The following is a 25,431-nucleotide window of genomic DNA, read 5'->3' as shown; positions in this document are numbered from 1 at the left end:
TTGATAAATAATAAAAGAACTGTGTGTCAACAGCAAACAACAGCTGGAAACACTTTCTCTTTCTTTTTTATGCTCACGTGTTGAGGCGGAACCTTCATACTGACCAATAGCTTTTGGGTCAGGGGGTGCACAGCTCCTGAAAGCTGAAATTGTGGGCAAGCCTCTAGTGGCATCGCAACTCAATTTGAACGTCCACATGAGCCCACAGAGAATGTAGTTTGCCCTGCATCCTCTCAGTCTAAATGGCAACTAATTCTTTTCACATGCCACCTTGCTTTGCAAGAGGCACTTTTATTTTGCTCTAAAAGAAAAATGTTGCATCTATAACTACAGGTCTAAAATGCATTAGTCTGCAAAAAGGAATTTTGGAAAGTATTAAAATAAAAATGATTCAAATTTTAATCAAGTTTATTAGTTTGCAATGTTGTACTGTTTAATAGTGGTTAAATGTCTACAACTATAACCACTTCTGGTAACAAATTCTGCCTAAATATGCTTGATAAAAATTGAACTGAACATGGTTCAATCCAAGGGTATTTTTACTCGTGTGCGCTGGCCTGCTTGGAACAGTAAGACTAATGTGTTGTCTTACAAATGAATATAGAACCATTATCTTGGTAAAGGTTAAGAACTATTAAAACTAATAGTTGAGAAAATGCATTTGGCAGTATGTGAATTTCAGTTTGTATCCATGTTTAAGTAGTTTAGTGATGGCATTAATAGCTAAAGTCAAATGCGCTGGCATAGTGAGCTTCCTCTGAAGCAGTTATTGCCTATAAACAGCACATCTTAATGATGGTTGACAAGGAAAAGGTTTACATTTCACTTGTTAGAATAGATTTAGAAAGTTTGTTCCCTGCTTTAACAAGTGTAGTAACAGCGCTAAAGTCAAAATTGCTAGCAAGCTATGCTTCTTAACTCTGAGGCAGTTGTTGCAAATAAAGGACACATCTTAGTTGCAGGTTTCAGTAAAAATGTTTATTTGTTACAATATCAGGTGAATATCAGTAGGAACCAGTAGAGAAGTTGAAAACCAGAGAGCTTAAATACTGAGGGAAATGGAGTGTTGACCAATGAACTAGGAAAGAAACTAATCAGGAGGAAGAGACAGCTGGTGACAAGGGAGCCTAAAGACTTCTGAGGGAGACTGACGAATCAACACAAATGAGCTGGAAGTACAAGGAGGTAACAGAAATACATTTAAGTAAAAAATGACTAAACTACAGAACACAAACGGGAAAAAGGGGAACCAGATAAGACGACTATAAATTAACACATCTAACAAAGGAATCCAGGGAAGTAACAACAACTAAACAGAAATAATCTAATAAACTTGACTGAACAGAAATAAGCAAGAGAAGAACCTGGCTGAGCTTAGAAAGCAAAAAGAACAAACTCAAAACCCCACACAGGAAGTTTATGACACTTTTAAGGAGGTGTTAAACATAATTTTCATTATGCCCCCATTTCTGTATTAAAAATTAGTTTTTTTTTTATTGGTCTGATGTATTATTCTAATAGTAAATGTGTTTTTATGTGCTGTGAACGGAAAAATCATTAAAATTAACAGAAACAGAGGCTATAAAACATCAGTTTGTGTTTAATTAATCTATACAATGTGTTTATCTTAGTGCCTGGAGTTATTGAAAAAATGAAACATTTCAATAATATCCCAATTTATTGAATGGGACTGTACATTTTAAAATTTGCCTGAAATTTAACTGATTTATTCACGTGTATTTGAGCTGTTACAAATCACTGCTTTTAAAATGCACTCGAATATACCGTAGCAACCATATTGGTTAAATCCAAACTGTTAGTTTTTATCGGTGTAGTGTATATTTGTTATTTCTAACTGATTTATTTGGTGCCAAGGAAAAAAAACTTTTAAAACACTAAATGGAATTCCCCCCATTGGGCAAGGTAAAAAAATAAAATAAATTAAAATAAAGATTTTCTTCATTTAATGTGTTAAATAAAAATACATTGTGTATAAACAAGAGTGAAAGAAGAATCTACATTTTACAATCTGTCCAATCTGTCTACTTTAACATTCGGTTATTGTAATAATAGTTACATACAGTCTCGTAATAACTATAATAATAATCATAACAATAAAACCGTATTATCCGAACTTTCGATCTTGCCACAGAGCCTGGAGCTATGGGAGCATTTTATTTTGGAGGTTCGACCCAGCAGTCCGTTTCAGTAATAGTTGTCCCCTCTGTGGTCCTCCTTTTACAGCAGACCTTAATAGTCGGCGGATGAGGGCGCCTCACCGCCTTCAGACACCCACATACTTTCTCTCTGTAGTGCGTATGCGCGTCCCTTTCAACGGAACTAGATGATGAGCGCCAAATAAGACAAAAACCTTCAACGGTAAAAGTTCGCCCTCCGATTTAGTAATTCGGTGATGTGAAAACCTCGAGTGGAGAGATCTTTACACGTTACAGGCCGAAGGGGAAGCTGCAGGAGTCGTTCCTGTTGGAGCTGGCGCTGATCATCAAATGACCAACTTATGAAAAGTCGATCTGGGCTGTTCTTGCAGTTTCTCAGTTCGAAACTTCGTAACAAGTAAGTTTTTGTCATGTTTAGAAAGAGCGCATGGCGTGTTGTGCTTATGTGTTTAAACGCTGATTGCACGTCTTGAAAACATGCATTGCCACACTTGCTTTTTTCACACGTGTAAAGCTGCCCGTTTCAAAAATCCTTTCAAACACTCATATAAACATGAATTGGGACAGCCTTCTGCAGCTTGCAGAGAACAGCCACTATTAGTGAATGCATATGTTGATGTATATTGTAGGAAACGGAAATAGAAGATTACTTAAAAAGTTTAGTGTTGCAAGAAGACCAGCTATGTGTTGGTTTGAGATGCAGACTATTATCCTTCGAAGTATGTTTACAGTGCCTTGCATAATTATTCATAGCCTTTAATATATTTTCATATTTTGTCACATGCCCTGAAATTTCTATGTATTTTATTGGTGTTTTATGTGATAGACCAAGACAAAACGAAGCAGAATTTGGGAATGGAAAAATAATGACACAAAGTTGTCTTTACAAATAAAAAACTATAAAGAGTGAGATGCATCCATATTCAAATCCGTGGAGTCAGCACAGTGTGGAAACACCTTTCACTGAAGTTAGTCTTTTGGGCTATGTTTTCTAACAGTTTGCACATCTAGTCACTCAAATGTTTGCTCCTACTGTTTTTTTGCAAAATAGTTCAAGCCCAGTCAGATTGGATGGAAAGCTTACATTTTCAAGTCTTTTCACATATTCTCAATTGCATCTTTTTGTCTAGACTTTGATTGGACCAGCCTAACTGGGCAAATCCCTTCCTATTTGAGTACGTTCTTGATACCTTTAAACTAGGGCTGCATGATATCAAGAAATAATACAATTTCAATACTGTTGCTGAAATTTGTAATGATGATTAAGATTGTGATTAACCAAAATCAGATTTCTGTCTCTTTTCTTTCTTTACAAAGCCCACACCACCCTGTGAGCTTTAGCATCTCAGCAACTACAAATACAGATCTGTTGTTGGCATTAAGGCCAGTTAGGGCTGCTCCAACTGACCAAGTATATTATTAATTTGCAAAACATGTGACACTTGAAATATATTATCTTAAAATATATTGTGTCCAAGCAATCCTTTGCGATATTGCACTCACTGATTGAGATGACGAGTGCAATTCAATATATTGCCAGAGTAGCATGACTAACAGTTGTTATCTCAACAGATTTTATGGACTCTCCTAAGTAGTTAATGCACTTCTGAAGAAAATAGATTGCACTGGATTTTATTTGGGGTTATCAGATTAAAAGGGTCTGAATACATATCAAGCCACACCTTTTAGTTTTTGTATTTGTAAAAAAAAAAAAAGATGAAAACCACGTCATTTTTCTTACATTACATATTATGGGGTACTGTGTGTTAAATTGTTCCAGAAAATCCCCCCAAAAAATACACTGAGGTTGGTGGTTATGTAGAAAAAGTGTCATACAACGTTTTCCTAATTTCTGTTGTTTCTTCAAGGGAGAATTATGACTACATATAAAACAATATGATGACAAACAGCCAACATTTAAGTGGTGGGAGACTGGAGAACTCACAGTCTGACTTCTTAATTCATCTCCAGCTTCATCTGATGCTCTTGTTTGTTTGACCACAATCCATCTGTAACGGCATGCGTGGCTGTAGAACCGAAGTGTTGAATGAATGAACTACAAAATGTTTTATTATTACTTAATATTATTCATAATGCACAAATACTCAAACACAACCAGAATTCCTCATTTTGTTGCACTTCCAAATGCATTTTAACTGAACTTAGGGAGCTCATGTGAAACACAGAGCAGAAAATGCAACTGGAACCATCTACTTACCATATCTTTACTTCTGTCTGATTCACTACCTTTTAAATTAGCTTCACACAAATCAGTTACACACAAATTCAAGCTATCTGATGCTGGAAAGGTTACTGCTATCCAGTGGTGAATAAAATTAAGTTGTATAAATTTCTATCAAGTTCGTAATTTGTGCATCTTCTTTACAGTGTATTTTCTGCAGGATGAGGTATTTCTCCATAAATTTGAGATGATCACGATTTGGCAGTTTGGTTCTTATGTGTATGTTATTTTTGCATAAAATGTTTGTTTGTTTGTTGCTATCCCCTGGGAAATTGTGTTTTTATCATGTTGAATCTGCTTTATTAGGTTATTTAAATGGTAAATTGGCTGAATTTATATAGCGCTTTTCCAGTCATACCGACCACTCAAAGAGCTTTAGAGTAGAGCCACATTCACCCAGTCGCACTCGCAAACGCACACATTCATACACCAATACACAGATCGGTAGGCAACTTGAGCTTGCGCACAGGCATTCAGGTCACATCAACATGTAGCAGGAGGAAGCTGTAAATCGAATACACAATTTTTGGCAGACGACTACTTTTCCCATCAAACCACAGTCACCTCATAGTTGGTTATCATCACCTCATAGTTGGTTATCCTCTGTGTAGAATACTATATTTATTTAAATAGCATAGGTATTATAAATATTTAAAAATCACAATTTGTATTATATGTATGTCTGATATTATAAATTCCATCCAGACCGTTTGGATCTTATCATACAGATAGAGCTGGATCCGATCACTTATTGTTGGAACCATTTGTGCAGAAAAAACAAGCCCAGTAGTCGAACAGCAGCACTCACCGGGCCGCCGACGAGTTGTTTTAATAGATGAGATGAGGCATTTTATAAGACATTTGTTCCATCAGTTTCTGTCTCTGCAAGAGTACATCTGTAATGTTCTACACACACCATCTGACAGCTCAGCAGCTCTCTGAAAACCATCAGATTTTACATACGTCCATTTGCATCTCTTCGTCAGATTGGTTGCCAGGAAACTCATTGAAACATTGCTTTAAATAACTTTGCATGAGGTTTCAGTTATATCAAGCACCCTTGGCAAATTATATTTTATTTTTTTTACTTTTCAGCTATTTGTTGTGTCCAAAGAACACAGGCTGGAATTCTGCAATTCCCCACAAATGTTATGGTTTGTGCAGCACACATTTCCCTAACTGTACTGGATTCAGGCTTTAACATGTTCCATGTACACATCTTCCATTTTCCTGCATATGCCTCCCGACCACTCTTTTCTCTCCTTTCTTGCTTTTCATGCACACACACATGCGTGGGGTTTTGCAGATGTGTGACCTGATCCACTTCCAGCCGAGGCTCCTCTCATGCCAGTGTGCTGACTCTGAGTTTTCCACACTCTCTTATGAAATAGGAGTAGGAGTCATTTGAACCATCCAGTAGCCAGGCTTCAGTGGCTTGGAGCACACACATATACACATGTTCAAGTTACAAATGCATGCATATGGTCTCACAATGACCACCTATATATCCAAATATTGGATGCTCACAGATGGTGGTAAACATACGTCAAACAGCCTATAGGCTGAAAGGGGCAGCTGCAGCTTGTAGGTCCTTTGTTTGAGTCAAACACAAAGTCTAATGTTGAAGTGTTATCTCTGTTCAAATGTTTATTTTAAAAAAAAGTAGCTGGTGGGAAAGGAAAAAGGTACAAGGTTTCCTTTTTTTTTATTACAAAAATAATGAGCTGGAGAATTTGTTTTCAACCTACTTAGTCTGATATTGCTAAACAAAAATAAGTGCAACCTTTCGAAGTCACCAAACTAGTAAATAGAGCCCACTTATGTGTGATTTCATCTCAGTATAAATACAGTAAATTAGAAAATGCATTCTGATGAGGCTCGTTTGTCAGATTAAAAGTAAATTTTGAAAATAACAACCTTTAAGCAGGTACTAAACATAATATTCATTGAGCCCACACATGTGTAATAAAATGTTGTTTTATTGGTCTGATGTCGTATTATAATCTTAAATGTTATGTTTTCATTTGCTGTAAATGGAAAATCATAATAGAAATAAAGGCTCAAAAACATCAGTCTGTGTGTAACAAAGATGTTTCACATTGTGAATTGAGTTACTGAAATAAATATTCTAATTTATTGAGATGCGTCTGTACAAGTAACACTCACCATCCCCACGGTGCGCCGACATCCGTGAGGATGGTGGTCACAGTTAAAGGAAAGGTTGACAAATCTTGGAAGAAAAGATACAAAATCAAGCAAGTACAACAGAGCACCACCAGTGCCTCTGTCTGCCTTATAAGTAAATAGCAATGCATCTAACAAGCGATTCACTGTCAATGTCAGAAGTTCAACTAAAAAGCACTCTATGGTTTTACATGCAATCCACGGGTTAACTTGCTTGCTGCTTTTGTAGTATGGGCTGTGTTAATGAGTATTTCCAAGATTTGGGCACAGGAGTTAGCGGTCCTTTGTCCATCTGGGTCAGTGGCTTTATTTGGCTTTAGGCTTGTAAGACTTTTGACAACTGCATCTTCTGTTAAATATCTGTAGTCCTACGGAGAGGCTTTTTGCAGATTTCATTACTCAAAGTCTTATGATCTGCAGTATCAAACCTGCATAGGAATACATTTTTTCCATCAACTAAACTTCGATGGTAGTTTACAGAAATCTCACCTTTTTTTACAACTATTAAAACTTCCCCAGGCCTATTTTAAATTACTAGTGAAATTTTTACTCTTGGTTTTATGTTTACCATTTTTGCCTTACAGGTTCCTTCTCTCAGTGCTTCATTATATATACTTTAACTGATCATTTTATGGATTCATAGCTTAGTCATTTAGGTACTGGTAACATGAACAAGAGTGAGAGTGAGAGAAAAAAAGGTTTTGCAGCCTTTCCAGATCTTGGGCTCATAAAATTTGAATTGTTGGGAAGAGGGCTGTTGAGCTGGGAGCAGTCTGAAGAGAGACAAGACCGATCAGTGATCACTAATAGGCTGAAAGTATATACAAGTATAGATACTGGCAAAATGTTTGGCTTTAGCTGATGCCTATTTTTGAATAATATAATCTAAGCCACAAGCATGAACTCATTATATTGCAGAATACATAGTAGGCACAGGTAATTAATGTTTTTGTGAAATCTTATCCTGCTTATAAATAAGAAAAATGTTGAAAAGGTGCAAAATAAAGCTTCTATAAAGGTATTACTTTTCATTTTAATGTGTGCCTCGCTGGGAATAAACAGGCCTGATGGGAAGTTCAAGAGGTTATAGTCATCGTTTTAGTAACAAATTTGACCCACATGCAGAGAACACTCAGGAGACAGAGAAAAAGTTAATGAATTTATTTACAGAAGGTGAATGTGGACTGGGATCTGGAACTGGATACACCGACTGTATGGAGAGAAGGTTGTGTGAGTTGATGGAGAAGAAAAACAGACTTTCTTAAGAAGGTTTCATAAGGTCCAATGAATTTAGGAGAGAGTTTTCTAGTCATTGACTTAAAGGGTATGTCGCGAGAAGACAACCAGACCTTTTGACCCAGTTGATACTTGGGAGCCGGTGTGCGTCTTCTGTCAGCAAACCGCTTGTTTTGACTGGCGGTTCTCTGTAAGGCTCTGATTGTGGCGTTCCAAACCTGTTTAACACGACGAATGTGGTGGCTCACAGAAGTAACAGCTATATTTTTTTCGTCAGCAGGGAATAATGGAGGCTGGTAGCCCAGAGAGATTTCAAAGGGGGAGAAACCAGTTGCAGTGGAAACATGAGAATACTCCACCCAGGGTAGATAAACACTCCAATCAGAGGGATTGGATGATGTCAAACATCTGAGAGTGGCTTCTAGTTCCTGGTTCATTCTTTCAGTCTGTCCATTAGTTTGTGGATGGTAACCCGAGGTGAGAGATACTTTGGCTTCAAGAGCTGTATAAAACTGTTTCAATACCTTGGAGATGAACTGGGGACCGCGGTCAGAGAGGATGTCCTTGGTAAGCGTTGCGTAGATCAAATTTTATGAAGATGGCGGAGTCCTGGACAGGTTTGAAAGCAGATGATAACAGAGGGAGAGGATATTTATTTTTGATGGTAATTTTATTCAAACCTCTGTAATCGATGTAGGGTCGTAATGTTCCATCTTTTTTCCCCACAAAGAAAAAACCAGCACCTAAAGGGGATGGGCGGATGATTCCAGCTGCCAAGCATTCAGAAATATATATATATATATATATATATATATAAATGTATATATATATATAATATATATTATATATAATATATATATAGTCTGTCGTTCTGACTGGGAAATGTTATACAGTCTGCTAGAGGGCAATGGAGCTCCAGGAAGAAGATCAATTGCGCAGTCATACGGACGATGAGGTGGAAGAGACAGAGCTCGGGATTTGCTAAACACACTTTTTAGATCATGGTATTCTTCTGGAATCCGAGTTAGATCAGGGGGTTCAGCTTCTTTTGAACCCTCAGGAGGTGGCTTAGGAGAGACTACAAACTGTAAACATGAAGAGAGGCATTTAGTGGACCAGGAATTGATGCGTAATTCAGACCAGTTTAGATGTGGATTGTGAATTTGGAGCCAGGGGAAACTTAAAACTAAAGGATTGTTCGGGACAGGAAAAAAAAACCCGAAATGTGTTCTCTGTGGTTACCTGAGAGTACTAGCTCCAAATTCTTGGTATGATGGGTTATGCGGTGAAGCGTCCTTCCATCCAGAACAAGGACTTGAAGTGGGGTTTGAAGAATTTCCACCTCAATCTGTGCTTGCTCAACCAGGAGCTGATCAATTAAATTTTGTTCACACCCCGAGTCAATTAGAGCAGACAATTTCATAGTCTTTTGGTTCCAGAACAAGGTAGCAGGTAATGTGAATCTAGGGGCAAAAGCTTTAGGTGATTGGTCCGCCAGCTTCCCCTCTACCGCCGACGGACCCTCTCTTTTGGCCGAAGGGGACAGAGAGTGATGAAATGATTAGATGAACCACAGTAAACACACAGATTGGACTCTGCTTCGCTGTCGCTCTACGGGGATGAGTCTGGTGTGTCCCAGTTGCATGGGTTCTGATTCAGAACGACTAGTAGGTAGTGATTGGGAGTGAGGAGGTGGAGGCTCAGAACCTACTTGTGGTCTCACGACTACTCCCGCTGATCGGGTCCTTCTTCTATCCCTCATCCGGTTGTCTATTCGGGTTGCCAATGTAATAAATTCATTCAGTTCCTTGGGTTCATCTAATAAAGCTAATTCATCCTTTAAAGCTTCGTTTAGAGACTGGAAAAATGCTGCTTGAAGAGCGTTGGAATCCCAGCCAGAAGCTGCTGCCATGGTTCGAAACTCTATGAAGAATTCAGTTAAAGGTTTATTTTGCTGTTTCAGCGCCCACATGCGGCGAGAAATATTGGTCAGGTCAAATTGAGATATTTCTCAAAAGAGCAGCTGAACTGATTGTAATCTGGAAATCTGGCCTCTGCCCAGCGGAGTGCTTTTCCTGTTAACAACCCTAAAATGTATGATATTTTTGCATTGTCATGAGGAAATGATTGTGGTGACCGGTTGAAAACTATGGAACATTGAAGCAAAAAGCCTCGACAACTACCCACCTCTCCAGAAACTTTCTCGAGGTTAGGGGGAGTTATGTCTCGTGCCGGAGGAAGTTGTTGAGACATGGGAGGTCCTACAGCGCCCTCTGGGGTGGTGGAGGCCTTGGGAAGTAGAGTGTGCCGTAACAGAGACGTCACCTGCTCAACTGTTGGTTTGTTTGTCTTTGCTGCTCGAACAATGCCCGGAGAGTGGAATCATGGGACTGGATCTGGAGGCTGTGTTCAGAAAGTGTCCTCCTGAGAGTCTCTGCTGGATCAGTTTAGCCTGTGTGTTCTGTCATTGTTTTATTAACAAATTTGACCCACATGCAGAGAACACTCAGGAGACAAAACAAAATGTGGACTGGGAACTGGAGAGAAGGTTGGGTGAGTTGATGGAGAAGAAAAACAGACTTTCTTAAGAAGGTATCTTCAGGCTTACTGAGTGATGTTGATGATCTTGAATGGAGGGGGTCGGAGCTGGGAAGGAAGATGACCACAGAGGTGCCTGAATTTATTTTCCTCTTGATCCTTCACTCATTGTGCAGCGGTCAGGTTTCTCTGAAGGCAGCTCACTTACTGAGGTGGTGAGCTCCAGATGCCGGGCTTGGAGGTGAGTAAACGTTGGAGGGTGGACAGGGTTCGCTTGAGCTTTAAGCCAGGAGGTAGGAGAGCTAGTAGCAGCCAGCTGGAATGGAATCCAAAACTTTCCTTGAAATCTTGAAGCCTGGGAAGCAGTTCAAACAAGGAGTCAGTTGAACCAGAACAGATGTGCAGCGGAGCCTAGAGAGGAACACAGAAACGACGAGGGTTACTATAGTTTTCTGAAGCATTGAAAAACCTATAGCTGGATGGCCGGTATTTGTTACCACAATAGGCAAACACTCAGGTGTAGAAGTGCTGGCCGACTGCTCTGTTATACTCCTCCAGTTTGATGAAGATTGCGAACACCTGTCTCCCTCTCACCTCCGGAGCTCAGGCGGCATCTAATGGTAAGGTAATGTAAATAGCAGGCAAAAACAAACAGAAAATCCCAGACCCCGACGGTTATAGGAATTTCAGCAATTCTTGTGTTAAAAAGTTGTAAAATAAAAATAGATTGTCAGTCCTGTCACAACCACTGTAATAAAGTTTATAATTATCCTTACATAATTAATGCCAGTCATGAGTTTGGGTTGTTTGGATAATTTTGTTTTGATCTAATTGGAGACGCTCAAGTATAATTTATATATTTCTTTAAAAAAACAGTTAAGCCATGAGACATAAGAAAACAATCAAGCTGTTATCATCTGTGTTTTACAACAAAGTGTTAAATATTTTCTTTTGCATTCAAACTGTTTACTCAACTTTTTCCAATTTTGTGGAATTGGCAAGTATTACTTTTTTTCCCGGCCTGACAACCAAATATCTTATTCCTCATCCCTTTCAGCCCATTTCACTCATTTAAGATGCCTTGTGGCATCCCGTTTAATTGACCTTCATTGCATGATTTCATTTAAATGTGTTTTTTGAACATTTTTATCAGGCTTTCCTCAAACCACAAGTTGTTTGGGGTTTTGATGTTTTGGCTTCACTAGACTGGTTACAGGGTAATTAACAAGGTCAAGCAAAATGATTCCCATATTTCTTTTAGTTTGCTTTAACAAAGCAAGATTCGAACTCTAACTTTTAGTCTTAAATGTCAGGGTGTACAAAATGTTAGCCTACAAAAAGTAAAAGAAATAATGAAGAAGAAATAGGGGAAGGTATGGCAACTGCATTAACCATTATGCTTTTCAGGACTTTTATAAATTCCTTAAAGGTTACAAAATGATGCATCACAAATTCATTTAGTGGGCTGCACGGTGGCGCAGTTGGTAGCACTGTTGCCTTGCAGCAAGAAGGTCCTGGGTTCAATTCCCAGCCAGGGGTCTTTCTGCATGGAGTTTGCATGTTCTCCCTGTGCATGCGTGGGTTCTCACTGGGTACTCTGGCTTCCTCCCACAGTCCAAAGACATGCCTGTTAGGTTAATTGGTCTCTCTAAATTGCCCTTAGGTGTGTGAATGAGTGTGTGCATGGTTGTTTGTGTGTTGCCCTGTGATGGACTGGCGACCTGTCCAGGGTGTATCCTGCCTCTTGCCCATAGACTGCTGGAGATAGGCACCAGCTCCCCTGTGGCCCACTATGGAATAAGCAGTAGAAAATGAATGACTGACTGACAAATTCATTTAATCATATTCAATGTTATTTCTTTCCTTAACCATTAATATGAAGTGCTATTTCCGAAAGAAGACCAAGAAAGGTGTGACAAAGCAGATCGGATCAAGCATTAAAAAGCTTTATTGAAGTTTCTTCATGTTCAACAATATGTGATGTCAGTCTTTGCCAACATTTTATATAAATGCTATTATCCATTCTGGTGGTATATTTATTTTCGTTTTTTTAGGCAAATATTTAAGGCTAATTTGCTCATTTCACACATTGAAACTCAAGTTGACTTCGGACTTTATTCAGGTTTGCTCAAAAAACATGATCATAAGTGCATCATGTTATATGATGCACTAAAGATATCCAGCATATTAATAGACTGGCATGCTTATTTGAATGTGCCTGGTGGAGTCTTACTACAAATAAAAATAGCTCAAATGCATTTCTTAAAAACATACTTGTTCTAACCAATAATTTAATTTAATTTCAAATATTTTAGGGGGAATTCATATCATTGACCCTAAAATATTTTTCAAAGTTTACATTTTGTTAAATTCTTTTTCTTACTTAAGCAGCGTGAAATCAAAACCAGTATTTTTTGACTGTCTGGTCTCTGTTTGCAAGCATTCCTCTATTGTACTAGTAGAAAAAAACACTGGATGCTATTCAAGGTCACTAAGCAACATTTTAATCTGTTTAAGATCAACAAAAGCAATTTATTTCACTTAGCTCAGTCAGAACATAAATGCAGTGTAGAGGATTTCTAAAATGCTGAACTACTAAAGTATTTATTCTCTGTCCAGTATCTGCATCCAGAAATGTTACTATTAATCCTAATAAAAGGCATGACATTCAAAAAGCTGCAACAAGAGCACCTCTGACAAACACAAAGAGAACTTCGACTATAACCAGATTTAAGTGGTTTCGTGTTTTATTTTTGCTTGACATTTTTTTTCAAAAAACACGATCCCCCCTTTGCAGAGAAACATGGGAAATTGGCTTCAGTTAAATGCTGTAAACTACCCATTAAGTATTTATATGTATTAAAATGCACTTCCATGCAGCCTGGTTTGTGTTTGTTGAACTAGTTGCTATCATCAGAATTGTCACTAGATGACACTAAATGGTACACACAGTTCCTTTAATGGGTAAATTTAATACTTTTTCAACTTTTCTTTTTTTAACTTTGTTTATTATAGTTATATTAACATCCTTGTCCAAAATAAAGAACTATGTAAATTAGTGTGAAAGAACAACTGTGAGCTCAAGACAGCTGAAAAAGCATCTGTAAGTTGTTGAGCAGTGATGCTGTCTAAAATTCTAAACTTGGGCCTCTATGTTGCTGAACAGTGGCACAGTTGGTATCATTGTTGCCTTGCAGCTAGAAGGCCTTTCTATATGGAGTTTGAATGCTCTACTTGTGCATGCATGGTTTCTCTCTGGGTACTCCAGCTTCCTCCCACAGTCCAAAAACCTGCACGGTCCAAAAACCTGCACCTCAGTGTCATTTTTTATGATGGTATTTACAGCCCCCAGTGGGCCCAGCACCTGCAGGGGGAACCGTGAGGGACCGGTGCAAAGAGGATTGGGTGGCGGACGAAGGTGGAGACCTCAGTGGCCTAATCCCCGGATGCTTAGGCTGGCTCTAGGGACGTGGAATGTCACCTCGCTGGGGGGGAAGGAGCCTGAGCTTGTGCGGGAGGTTGCACAGCGGGGGCTCTGGAACCCATCTCCTTGAGAGGGGTTGGACTCTCTTCTACTCTAGAGTGGCCCACGGGAAGAGGAGGCGGGCTGGTGTGGGTTTGCTTGATGCCCCCCAGCTCAGCCATCTCGTGTTGGGGTTTACCCCAGTGGATGAGAGGGTCGCATCCCTGCGCCTTCGGGTTGGGGATAGGTCTCTGACTGTCGTTTCGGCCTACGGGTCGAGCAGTAGAGTGGAGTACCCAGCCTTCTTGGTGTCCCTGTCGGGGGGGCTGGATAGTACCCCTCCCGGGGACTCCATTATTCTGCTGGGGGACTTCAACACCCACGTGGGAAACGACAGTGACAACTGGAGAGGCGTGATGGGGAGGAATGGCCTCCCCGATCTGAATCCGAGTGGTGTTTTGTTATTGGACTTCTGTGCTAGTCACGGATTTGTTCAAACAAAAGGGTGTCCATCAGGGCACTTGGCACCAGGACAACTTAGGCAGGGGGTCAATGATCGACTTTGTTGTCGTATCATCAGACCTTTGGCCGCATGTTTTGGGCACTCTGGTGAAGAGAGGGGCTGAGCTGTCCACTGATCACCACCTGGTGGTGAGTTGGATCCGCTAGAGGAGGAGAAAGCCGGACAGACTTGGCAGGTCCAAGCGCATAGTGAGGGTCTGCTGGGAACGTCTGGCGGAGCCCTTGGCCAGAGATGTATTCAACTCTCACCTCCGGGAGAGCTTTGACCAGATTCCGAGCAATGTTGGAGACATAGAGTCCGAGTGGACCATGTTCTCCGCATCTATTGTCGATGCTGCCGCCCGTAGCTGCGGCCGTAAGGTCTGCGGTGCCTGTCGCGGCAGCAATCCCCGAACCCGGTGGTGGACACCGGCAGTAAGGGACACTGCCAAGCTGAAGAAGGAGTCCTATCGGCTGTGGTTGGCTTATGGGACTCCTGAGGCGGCTGACGGGTACCATGAGGCCAAGCTTGCCGCGGCCTGGGCAGTGGCAGAGGCAAAAACTCGGGCCTGGGAGGAGTTCGGTGAGGCCATGGAGAAGGACTACCATTTGGCCTCGAAGTGATTCTGTCAAACCGTCCACGCCTCAGAAGGGGGAAGCAGTGCTTCACCAACACTGTTTATAATGGGGGCGGGAGGATGCTGACCTCGACTGAGGTCAGCATCCTCCCGCCTGAGCGGTGGAAGGAGTACTCGAACCTCGGCTTCAGGAGGAGCAGTGTGGTTTTCGTCCTGGCCGTGGAACACTGGACCAGCTCTATACCCTCTACAGGGTACTCGCAGGTTCATGGGAGTCCCCAACCCAATCGGTTCACGTGTTTTGTGGACCTGGAGAAAGCATTCGACTGTGTCCCTCGTGATGCCCTGTGGGGGGTGCTCCAGGAGTATGGAATCGGGGGCCCTTTATTAGGGGCCATCCGGCCTCTGTACAAGCAGAGCAGGAGTTTGGTCCTCATTGCCGGCACTAAGTCGGACCTGTTCCCGATGCATGTTGGACTCCGGAAGGGCTGCCCTTTGTCACCGGTCCTGTTCATAACTTTTATGGACAGGATTTCTAGACGCAGCCAAGGGCCGGAGGGGCTCTGGTTTGGGGACCAGTGGATTTCGTCTCTTCTTTTTGCAGACGTGGTTCTGCTGGCCCCCTCTAGCCAAGACCTACAGCATGTGCTGTGGCGGTTAGCAGTCGAGTGTGAAGCGGCTGGGATGTAGATCAGCTCCTCCAAATCAGAGGCCATGGTACTCGACCGGAAAAGGGTGGCTTGTCCTCTTCAGGTTGGAGGGAAGTTCCTGCCTCAAGTGGAGGAGTTTAAGTATCTTGGGGTCTTGTTCACAAGTGAGGAAAGAATGGAGCACGAGATCGACAGACGGATCGGTGCGGCTGCCGCAGTAATGGGTGCACTGTGCCGGTCCATTGTGGTGAAGAGAGAGCTGAGCCGAAAAGGGAAGCTCTCGATTTACCGGTCGGTCTACGTTCCTACCCTCACCTATGGCCATGAACTTTGGGTCATGACCGAAAGAACGAGATCCCGTATACAAGCGGCTGAAATGAGCTTCCTCCGTAGGGTGGCCGGACACTCCCTTAGAGATAGGGTGAGGAGCTCGGCCATCCGCGAGGGACTCGGAGTATAGCCGCTGCTCCTCCACACCGAGAGGAGCCAGTTGAGGTGGCTTGGGCATCTATACCGGATGCCTCTGGGACGCATTCCTCGGGAGGTGTTCCAGGCACGTCCCACCGGGAGGAGGCCCAGGACACGGTCCAGGACACGCTGGAGGGACTATGTCTCTCGGCTGGTCTGGGAACGCCTTGGGCTCCCCCCGGAGGAGCTGGAGGAGGTGTCTGGGGAGAGGGATGTCTGGGTGTCTCTGCTGAGTCTGCTGCCCCTGCGACCTGGTCCCGGATAAGCGGAAGACGACGAGTACGAGTACGGGTATTTACACTGTATTGATGACTACTGGTTTTTCTAAGTGCTTCAGTAGGTGGCATGTAGAGTTGTTATTTTTTCAATATAGAAGAGAAGAAGTCTAGTTGCCATCTATTTAAGCACCTTGGGTTGTCATGTCCTGGATGACTGAGAATCCACATCAATGACTTTGTGGTTTATAATGTGAAGATTTAATGTGCCGTTAAACTGTATAAAATAGTAATCTGTGATGTTCTCGTCAATGATTTAATAATCATTGACGAGAACATCACAGTGGTTTGTTTGAAAACCACTGTGCCTAACATGCAAATGAACTAAAACTACTGTTTTACAAAAGGACTACTCCCATGTTAACTTACATTTCTTTTTCTGTGAAGTAAGAGCAGTGTGTGCAGGGCTTGCAGAACCTCAAACTGAACTTGGGCTTGCTACAGTACCCTTTTGCGTTTGTGTGGTTGGCTGTGCTTTTATGCTTTTCTTCTGCAGTTAGGAGAATCTAACAGGGATGAAATGACCTCTCCCCCCCTGACCTTTTCATTTCCTTTGCTTTCACCTTTATACCACAATCCTATTTATTCCAGACTCCCTCACCCCCTCCCCTCTCAGCTCATTTGGAACAAACAAGGATAATTAGGAGAAACTTGAGGAAACATGACAGAGGCATGTTATTGGCAGCAAGGTGACAAGTGAAAGTGTGCATCATGTATGTATATGTATGTGTGTGTGGTTTTGATGTGTGTTTTGTGAAAGCAGTTTCAGGGAAAGGGATGACAACACATGTTTACCAAGGGAACCAGGGAGGCTTGCTCTGAGCCTCCCTCTTCTCTTATTGGTCCCTGCTGCTCATCCTGGGAATCTTGGAGCTTGTCACTGGCCTAAAGAGGGAGGAGAAACAAGGGACGAACGTGCAGCCCTGGCAGGGCTTTCACAGACACTTTCACGGGATTAACATGAGGCCACATATTGGAGTAAAGAAGCTGTTTAGGCATAATTCACTATAGTTCCTCCACTCATGAATAAAACAGACTTTAAAAGACGAGACAATGTAGAAGCAAAGAGAGGAAAATGATTTGAGAGTCCTACTTACCCAAATAGCAGTGCTTGAGCTAGAAGTGAAGTGAAGAATTGCTGGTTATTAAATCTTGAGTGAAGGAGGGACTATATTATTCTAAAGGTTAGACTAAGTGGACCATTGCAAAAACTGAGCAGCGCATGAAGTAAGTGGGGCATTCTACCCGTCCTAGATGAGCCAGCTGCTTGACAGCTTTCTGCCATGAATTCATGCATTGTATAACTTGACCTTCTGTGGCCTCTGGGCACATGGAATTCAGGCACATACACTTCAGCCTGCATATTTAACATAAAGAAAAAGATGTTGCCCAGTGTCCAGAACTTTGCTTCACTGTAAAATCTGAAACATCTTACAAACATTCATTTTCCTTTGTTGTGTTTATTGTTTACTTTTGCACCTTACGTATGTAACAATGATTATTTTATTACTTAGAATTGCATTTTTTATTCAGTAATTTAAAAGGGGTTGAATGAACAGCAAAAGATTGGATTAAGAGGAAAGTTGGTATTCTCAGTAAGCCTCCGAGTTAGGGAAAAACACTGGCAGAGGCACAAGCTCCATGTTCAGGGTAGCTGGGTGCCCTGCAAACTTGTGCATACAGCTGTAAATAGCTAAGGGTGTGGACTGAAGGTTCAGCCTATATTTAGAGGTTGGACTTAACTTGTAGAACCTATCCTCCAGCACATTCTGAATGACCAGGGATAGTGGTTTCTGTTGTACAGATTTTTAACAAGTTGGAGAAAAAAAACTATAGACTAGCCTGGGCGTTGGTATGTTGGTGAACGTTTTATGCGGGAATGTGGTTTTTAAAAATGTTGGCATCTTTTGTAGATTACCCTGTATTTTTTTGCTGTATGATGGCCATCAAAAGCCATACAAAGCATTTTACAACACTGACAGAGAAGCTAACACTACTTAGTACTTGAATAGCAAATAAAATGAATCTAAAAAAAAAAAGGATGTAGTTGTATTTTCATTTAACCAACCAAGTTAACAAAGTGTAAAAATGGCAGCAAACTGTTAATTGTCCTACTTTGACTTTTGGTCCAGTCAAACTGATAACACTAACATATCATTTTTAATTTCTGTTTTTGGTTGGGTATTTTTGTGGGGTCATTTCAGCTTTTCACCCTTTTTTATCTTTGCAGATTTGCTTTTTAAATTTTTTTTCGGGTATGAAAAGGAGGCACCTGCAATTGGATTTTTTTTTTACCATAAAAAGCTCCATTGGCATCCCTTTACCAGAAAAATATGTAATTGCAATACTACAGCTATGACGATACTGATTACAATTAACCCTCATTTTCCTGATTAACAGTATAAATCATGTATGAACATTAGGGGAAGCTAGAGTCCATCCAACTCCTCAGAAATTGTAGCGATATGCAGAACATAAATGCATGATACTAGTATAATATCCTACCAATTACTATCTCACAGCAGTCCATTGTGATTGAGATTTTGCGCTCCAATAGGATGGTGATTGCAATTTAACATAATATTGACAAATACATGGATATTAACTTGCTTTTTTAGTGGTTAAAAAAGGCAGACCGAGACGAAATAGCCCCATCTCGGAGCAAAATAGCGACATGAATTTCCAAAGGGCATTGACATAATGCCCCTTTTTCCATCTGAAACCTTCAGGAAGATAAATCAAGTCAGAGCTAATATGGGATGGTTTAAATTAAAAGCATCCTCATCTGTTATAATGATCTAGTCAAAGTCCAGAGCTAAATCATATTGAGAATTTATGGGAAGACTTGAAAATTGCTGTTTAATTTGATGCTCCTCATCTAATCTGACTGAGCTTGAGCTATTTTTCGAAGAGGAATGGGCAGAAGTTTAAAACTTCAAAAACAGTAGAAACCAGCAGAAGTCATAACATTTCTGCAAAACATGACAGGGAGGCTGAATGCAAATGCATGCCACATATTTCAGGTCTTTATTTGTAAAACGTTTTGAAACAATATATATCATTTTTCCTCAACTTCACAGCTATGGGCTACTTCAAACATTAATGTTTGTGGTTTTAATGACAGAATGTAAAACATATAGGTTGCTGTTTAGTTCCAAACATACTAATTCAATTATGAGTTCCAGAAAACAGCATCATAGAATAATCTTTTAAATTCTGCAAAAAGAAACTAGAAGATCAATACTTTTGCCCTTGTCTCGTGTTGGGTTTCATGTACACCAGCTGAAAATAAGAGGCAACAACAATTTGCACTCACAGGGAAGCTGAAAAGAGAGTGAGTGGGTGAAGGAGTGTTAGTTTCACATATACGTGCCATTGTGAAGTTTAACTGGTAATTACAATCACGATGTTTGTCCATTTTTCATTCACCCCCTTTGTCTCTCTCTCCAGCATCATGGCTGTCTCCCTCTCCTCCAGCGTTTTGATCATACTCCTGATTTCTGCTTTGGATTGGCTGCCGCCTCCGGGATCTGCATTTCTCACCGACTGGGACCACACAATATCATCAGGTGAGTTATTAATGTTTCAAGATAAACCCTGAGGAGAAATGGTATGATATGGGAACGAATCGTTCTTCAGACGGTTCATCATATTGCCTATCAAATATTAACAAATGTGATTGCGATTTTGTGCTCAATGTGCTGTTGACACTCGTTATCTTATATCAGACATCAGTTGCAGAATGCTGTGTTTGCTCGGATGCATGTGGAAAAGTTCACTGTTGAGCAAACGTCGCACTTTCCTGACTTGTTGGTGATCAATAGTGCTTAGGTAAATATATGTTGGGCGCTTTGCAGTCAAAGTCCAGAGACAGAGCAATGCACAATCTCAGACAACTAATCTAGTTGTCACTGGATCATTTAAAATAATTAGGGGAAAAATGTTGGGGCTGTAGGCCAGATTTTTATTTAATTTACCACTTTCAATCTTTAAATCTATAAAACTGCTACAATAAGAATAAAAAAAGGAATCTTAAGCTTTTTTTTTTTTAAGATTTATTTTGGTGGCACTAGTGGCCTTTATTTTTTCCAGAGTTTTTCCAACAGTTGCTAGACAGGAAACGGGGGTGGAGTGAGGGGAAGACACATGGCAAATGTCACCAGGACTGCCGCATTGAGGACCAAAGCCTCTTGTTCATGGGTTGTGTGCTTAAACCCCTACACCACCAGCGCCGCGCCCTGACATTTCATTCAAAACTGAAATTGCAAGTTATCAGAAAACTATAGTGGGTCTCAGAGGTGAACACACTCCAGTTGAAATGCTAGGTTTTGAGACAAAAAAAAAAAAATTATTTCAAACCATATTTAATGAAAAAAAAATTTATGAAAAAATTGTCCTGTACAATTTAACCAAAAAACAGTTCTGATGAACTTCAAATAAAGTTCAGCTGCCCAAGTTGAAATTTCCCGAGTTCCACATTTGCATCTTTTAACTAAAAGCAAAGACAGAAGCCCTTTCTTTAAAACAAAAAAACATCCAAACCTTTTAAAACCTTTTAGAACAATGTGTTGTGTGGTCTGATAAAACCCAACTTAACGTTTTAAGCCACTATGTTAAAGAGTAGGTTTGGCTCTCTGCGTCTCACCTAAAAAACACCATGTCCACAGTGAAACATGGTACTGGCAGCATTATGCTCTGGGATTGCTTTTCTTGAGATGGAATTGTTTTATGAAATCGAATTAAATCATGAACAGTTCCAAATATCAGTGAGTTTTCTCACTTCTGCTAGAAAGCTGATGGGGAAAATATATTTTACTTTTCTGTGTGGCAGTGGATCTAAGCATACATTCAAATAACAAAACAATGACTCAATGAGAGGAAAGTTATAGTACTGGAGAACTTTCACAAGGCTCAGTTCACAAATATTGCCATATCAAGATGTGGGATGATGACAGACTTCTACCAAAGAAGACTGAAGGCTGAAATTGAATCAAAATGTACTTAATCAAGACATGTGAGGATGTGCACATTTATGCAACCAGGGTTATTGAACGTTTTTATTTTTAACAGATTTGTTTACATTTCCGTTTGATTTTACAGTAAAAAATGTCACATTTTATGTCAACAAATGTTTGAAGATATTTATCATGATCTAATTTTTTTTGACATGATAAACTGCTTTCTTTGCCTGGCAGTTAAAGCATCTGCAGCTGAAATTAGGTAAAACACTAGAACCATGGCAGCTCTTGCTTATTTAAACTCCACAACTGCCAGGGCAGCAATTCTCACAGCCAAAAAGTGGCAACTGCAAAATATAAATCTGTGTTTGTTGTCAGAGTGTCTGCATTACTTTCTTATATGAAAAAGATGTTGGCTGCTGCAGTCTTTATGTTTCTGACTTGTTCTTTATAAACCTTACGTGTTCAGGAAGGACAGGTAATCGGTTTCTTTTGTTTGAATAAAGCTGAGTTTTTTTTCTTGATTTGCTCAGATTCATTCAAACAGAAATGACAAAAATGTGTTCACATTTAAACCTGGTCATTTTCAGATTTGGTAACAATCTACAGAAACAAATAAATTGCAACTAGTTTTGGACAGAGTTCTTGCTGTTTGCCTCAGACATAGAAAAAGAAAGACTTGTATGTCAGATTCATTCTGCTAAAGATAAACATAGGGCATTGTCTTGTGCATTTCCTTTAGGTAAATAACATTGACAGCATTTAGCATCAGAACAAAAGATAGTCTTTGAACCTAACACTCAGAGAAGTCAGCGAAGGCATCATTAGTCGGATCTGATCATTGATTTTTTTGATTTGTGCACAACACGTGTAAATGATTTCTCATTTTTGCTGTGGGAACATCTGTCTGGTGTTCCTTTCTAAAAAGAACACACACATGTCAGAACATAGCTGGTATCATCAAGGTTACAGAAAGCCATGGCATGCCATAAAGGTTGTAAAAGTTATTAATAGTCTAGTGCTTTTGGCAGCACAATGTAATTTACTGACTTTGTTTTTATTGTTGAAATATTACAGCTTAATACTTTGCAGCTGTTTTCTGGTTCATAGTGTCACTTCACAACAGACATTTGTTGAAGATAATAAATACAAATCTGTATGTAGCTGTGTTGACGGATGCAAAACAGTGCTATTTTGATCGTGATTTGGTCATAGCCTGGTAGCCTTTGACAGGAAAAGAACACTTTAGCAGTGCACTTCTTTGTTCTTTGTGTGGGTATAGTGAAAAGCAGCTGCAGATTACCACTGGAATCCACTGGAGATAGCCAGCACATTTTGTCTTCTTCTGCACTCTATAATTCAGTTCCTTAGCAGGGTAACCTCTCAGAAATGTGTTTTTATCATTATTACAATTTGCTGACAGATGCAGTTCACTTATCTCAAATAGTTCTCAGCAGGGTAAAAATAAATCAGCTACATTGTGTTGTTCTTCCTATAGTTTTTTTTTTTTACAAAAAAGCTTCATGTGTTGTTGTTACAGATGTAGTCCAGAATGGACCAAATGAAACACTCTAGAAAAATATATATATTTGTTCCAGTGTTGTTGTGCTAAATGGCTTGGGATGGACAAGGATTTAAGTGCTTTGAAAGTAGAGGAATTTGAATTATTAGAGCAATCCTAATACACAACAGTGTGAAAAAGAAAACTGTTAATAGCAGCTTTTTATTGATTATGTAAGTTTCGATAAATCTTCATTTTACTCCTTCCGATCTTATTTGTGATTACTTAGGGTGTAAAGATATACAGGTCCTTCTCAAAATATTAGCATATTGTGATAAAGTTCATTACTTTCCATAATGTTATGATGAAAATTTAACATTCATATATTTTAGATTCATTGCACACTAACTGAAATATTTCAGGTCTTTTATTGTCTTAATACGGATGATTTTGGCATACAGCTCATGAAAACCCAAAATTCCTATCTCACAAAATTAGCATATTTCATCCGACCAATAAAAGAAAAGTGTTTTTAATACAAAAAACGTCAACCTTCAAATAATCATGTACAGTTATGCACTCAATACTTGGTCGGGAATCCTTTTGCAGAAATGACTGCTTCAATGCGGCGTGGCATGGAGGCAATCAGCCTGTGGCACTGCTGAGGTCTTATGGAGGCCCAGGATGCTTCGATAGCGGCCTTTAGCTCATCCAGAGTGTTGGGTCTTGAGTCTCTCAACGTTCTCTTCACAATATCCCACAGATTCTCTATGGGGTTCAGGTCAGGAGAGTTGGAAGGCCAATTGAGCACAGTGATACCATGGTCAGTAAACCATTTACCAGTGGTTTTGGCACTGTGAGCAGGTGCCAGGTCTTGCTGAAAAATGAAATCTTCATCTCCATAAAGTTTTTCAGCAGATGGAAGCATGAAGTGCTCCAAAATCTCCTGATAGCTAGCTGCATTGATCCTGCCCTTGATAAAACACAATGGACCAACACCAGCAGCTGACACGGCACCCCAGACCATCACTGACTGTGGGTACTTGACACTGGACTTCTGGCATTTTGGCATTTCCTTCTCCCCAGTCTTCCTCCAGACTCTGGCACCTTGATTTCCGAATGACATGCAGAATTTGCTTTCATCCGAAAAAAGTACTTTGGACCACTGAGCAACAGTCCAGTGCTGCTTCTCTGTAGCCCAGGTCAGGCGCTTCTGCCGCTGTTTCTGGTTCAAAAGTGGCTTGACCTGGGGAATGCAGCACCTGTAGCCCATTTCCTGCACACGCCTGTGCACGGTGGCTCTGGATGTTTCTACTCCAGACTCAGTCCACTGCTTCCGCAGGTCCCCCAAGATCTGGAATCGGCCCTTCTCCACAATCTTCCTCAGGGTCCGGTCACCTCTTCTCGTTGTGCAGCGTTTTCTGCCACACCTTTTCCTTCCCACAGACTTCCCACTGAGGTGCCTTGATACAGCACTCTGGGAACAGCCTATTCGTTCAGAAATTTCTTTCTGTGTCTTACCCTCTTGCTTGAGGGTGTCAATAGTGGCCTTCTGGACAGCAGTCAGGTCGGCAGTCAAGCTCTATCAAACAGCCAGAAAATGTTTTGGGATTTAAAATATGAAACTTGTAATATAATACAGTGTTTTTGCGTAAAAGTATTTTTGCTTGAGATTTCCATTCATATGTGATGCAGATGTTTTACTTTGGCTACCACTGGATGTCACTAATTATTTAAACTGCCCCATTAAGTGACTCTGTACTTTTGTTCTTTAATTCAAAAACAAATTTGTCTCTTTTGTGTCTCATCTAGATACTATTAAAAGCTATTAATGTTAATGTGATTAAAAGAAACATTGATGTTTTTGCTCTCAGGCTTCTTGATTTGTGTCTTTTTTACAACTTGCGATGCCTTAATCTCCCACCTCCTTCCAAACTTCAAATTGTTTCCAGAGAGCACTGAAGTAATGCAGTCCTGGTCTTCCTCAACAACCGTTAAACCATTTGTAAACACAAAGCAGCCAGCTATAGCAAGAACAAACACACACAGACAGCATCCAGTCGTGATATTCGTTCTTTGCCCTCAGGTTTACACTATACATATTCTGTCAGCATAAACTCTTGTTTGTAGACTTTGTGTGTTAAAAGTAGCTTTTCTGTCTCACCTTTGAACCATACAGGTCTTCCTGGAAATCTGTCTGTTGTCATATCAGCCACATAACAAGCAAAGCATAGTTGTTTGGAGATGCTTCTATGTAGTTAAAGGTTTACGAGAGTAATTATAGGCAGGGTTTGTCTCTGTCCTCACAGACTTGTTTTTTTTCTTGCTGTGTCTCTTCCCAGATCTGTTCTTGTCTGAGTGACTCGGGGGGACTTGCAGACTGGTCCCACTGAGTGAGGCTGTGTTCTTGGCTACAGTAGTGGTAACCAGTGGTGACTATGCAGAGGTTTTGGTTTGTTGTTTACCCACAACCTTCCGTTAAATCTGTGTCAAAGACGAGCCATGAGCGCAAGAGGGGCCAACGTGACAAATTCCTTGTATGTCCAAAAACGTACTTGGCAATAAAGCTTTTCTGATTCTGATTCTGACATGAAGGTACAGCTTGGCGATATGTACAACAAACATTTTTATCTGTATTGAATTTTTTTGATCACAATAAA

The 25,431-nt window shown here is 40.4% G+C and overlaps 1 protein-coding gene across 1 annotated transcript in view; it reads left to right on the top strand.

Moving 5' to 3' along the window:
- The first annotated feature begins 2,253 nt into the window (after nt 1–2,253).
- ghra (growth hormone receptor a) overlaps nt 2,254–25,431 on the top strand; it is a 49,406-nt gene continuing 26,228 nt past the window's right edge. Inside the window, exons 1-2 of the mRNA XM_047380263.1 lie at nt 2,254–2,574; nt 19,763–19,881. Of these exons, the coding sequence (XP_047236219.1) occupies nt 2,519–2,574; nt 19,763–19,881 (175 nt within the window). The 5' untranslated portion in view covers nt 2,254–2,518. The remainder of the gene's footprint in view (nt 2,575–19,762; nt 19,882–25,431) is intronic.

Source organism: Girardinichthys multiradiatus, chromosome 12, assembly GCF_021462225.1.
Source record: "Girardinichthys multiradiatus isolate DD_20200921_A chromosome 12, DD_fGirMul_XY1, whole genome shotgun sequence".
In the NCBI taxonomy this organism is placed as follows: domain Eukaryota; kingdom Metazoa; phylum Chordata; class Actinopteri; order Cyprinodontiformes; family Goodeidae; genus Girardinichthys; species Girardinichthys multiradiatus.
Note: the sequence above shows the minus strand (reverse complement) of the source record. Positions and strands in the feature narration are given on the sequence as shown.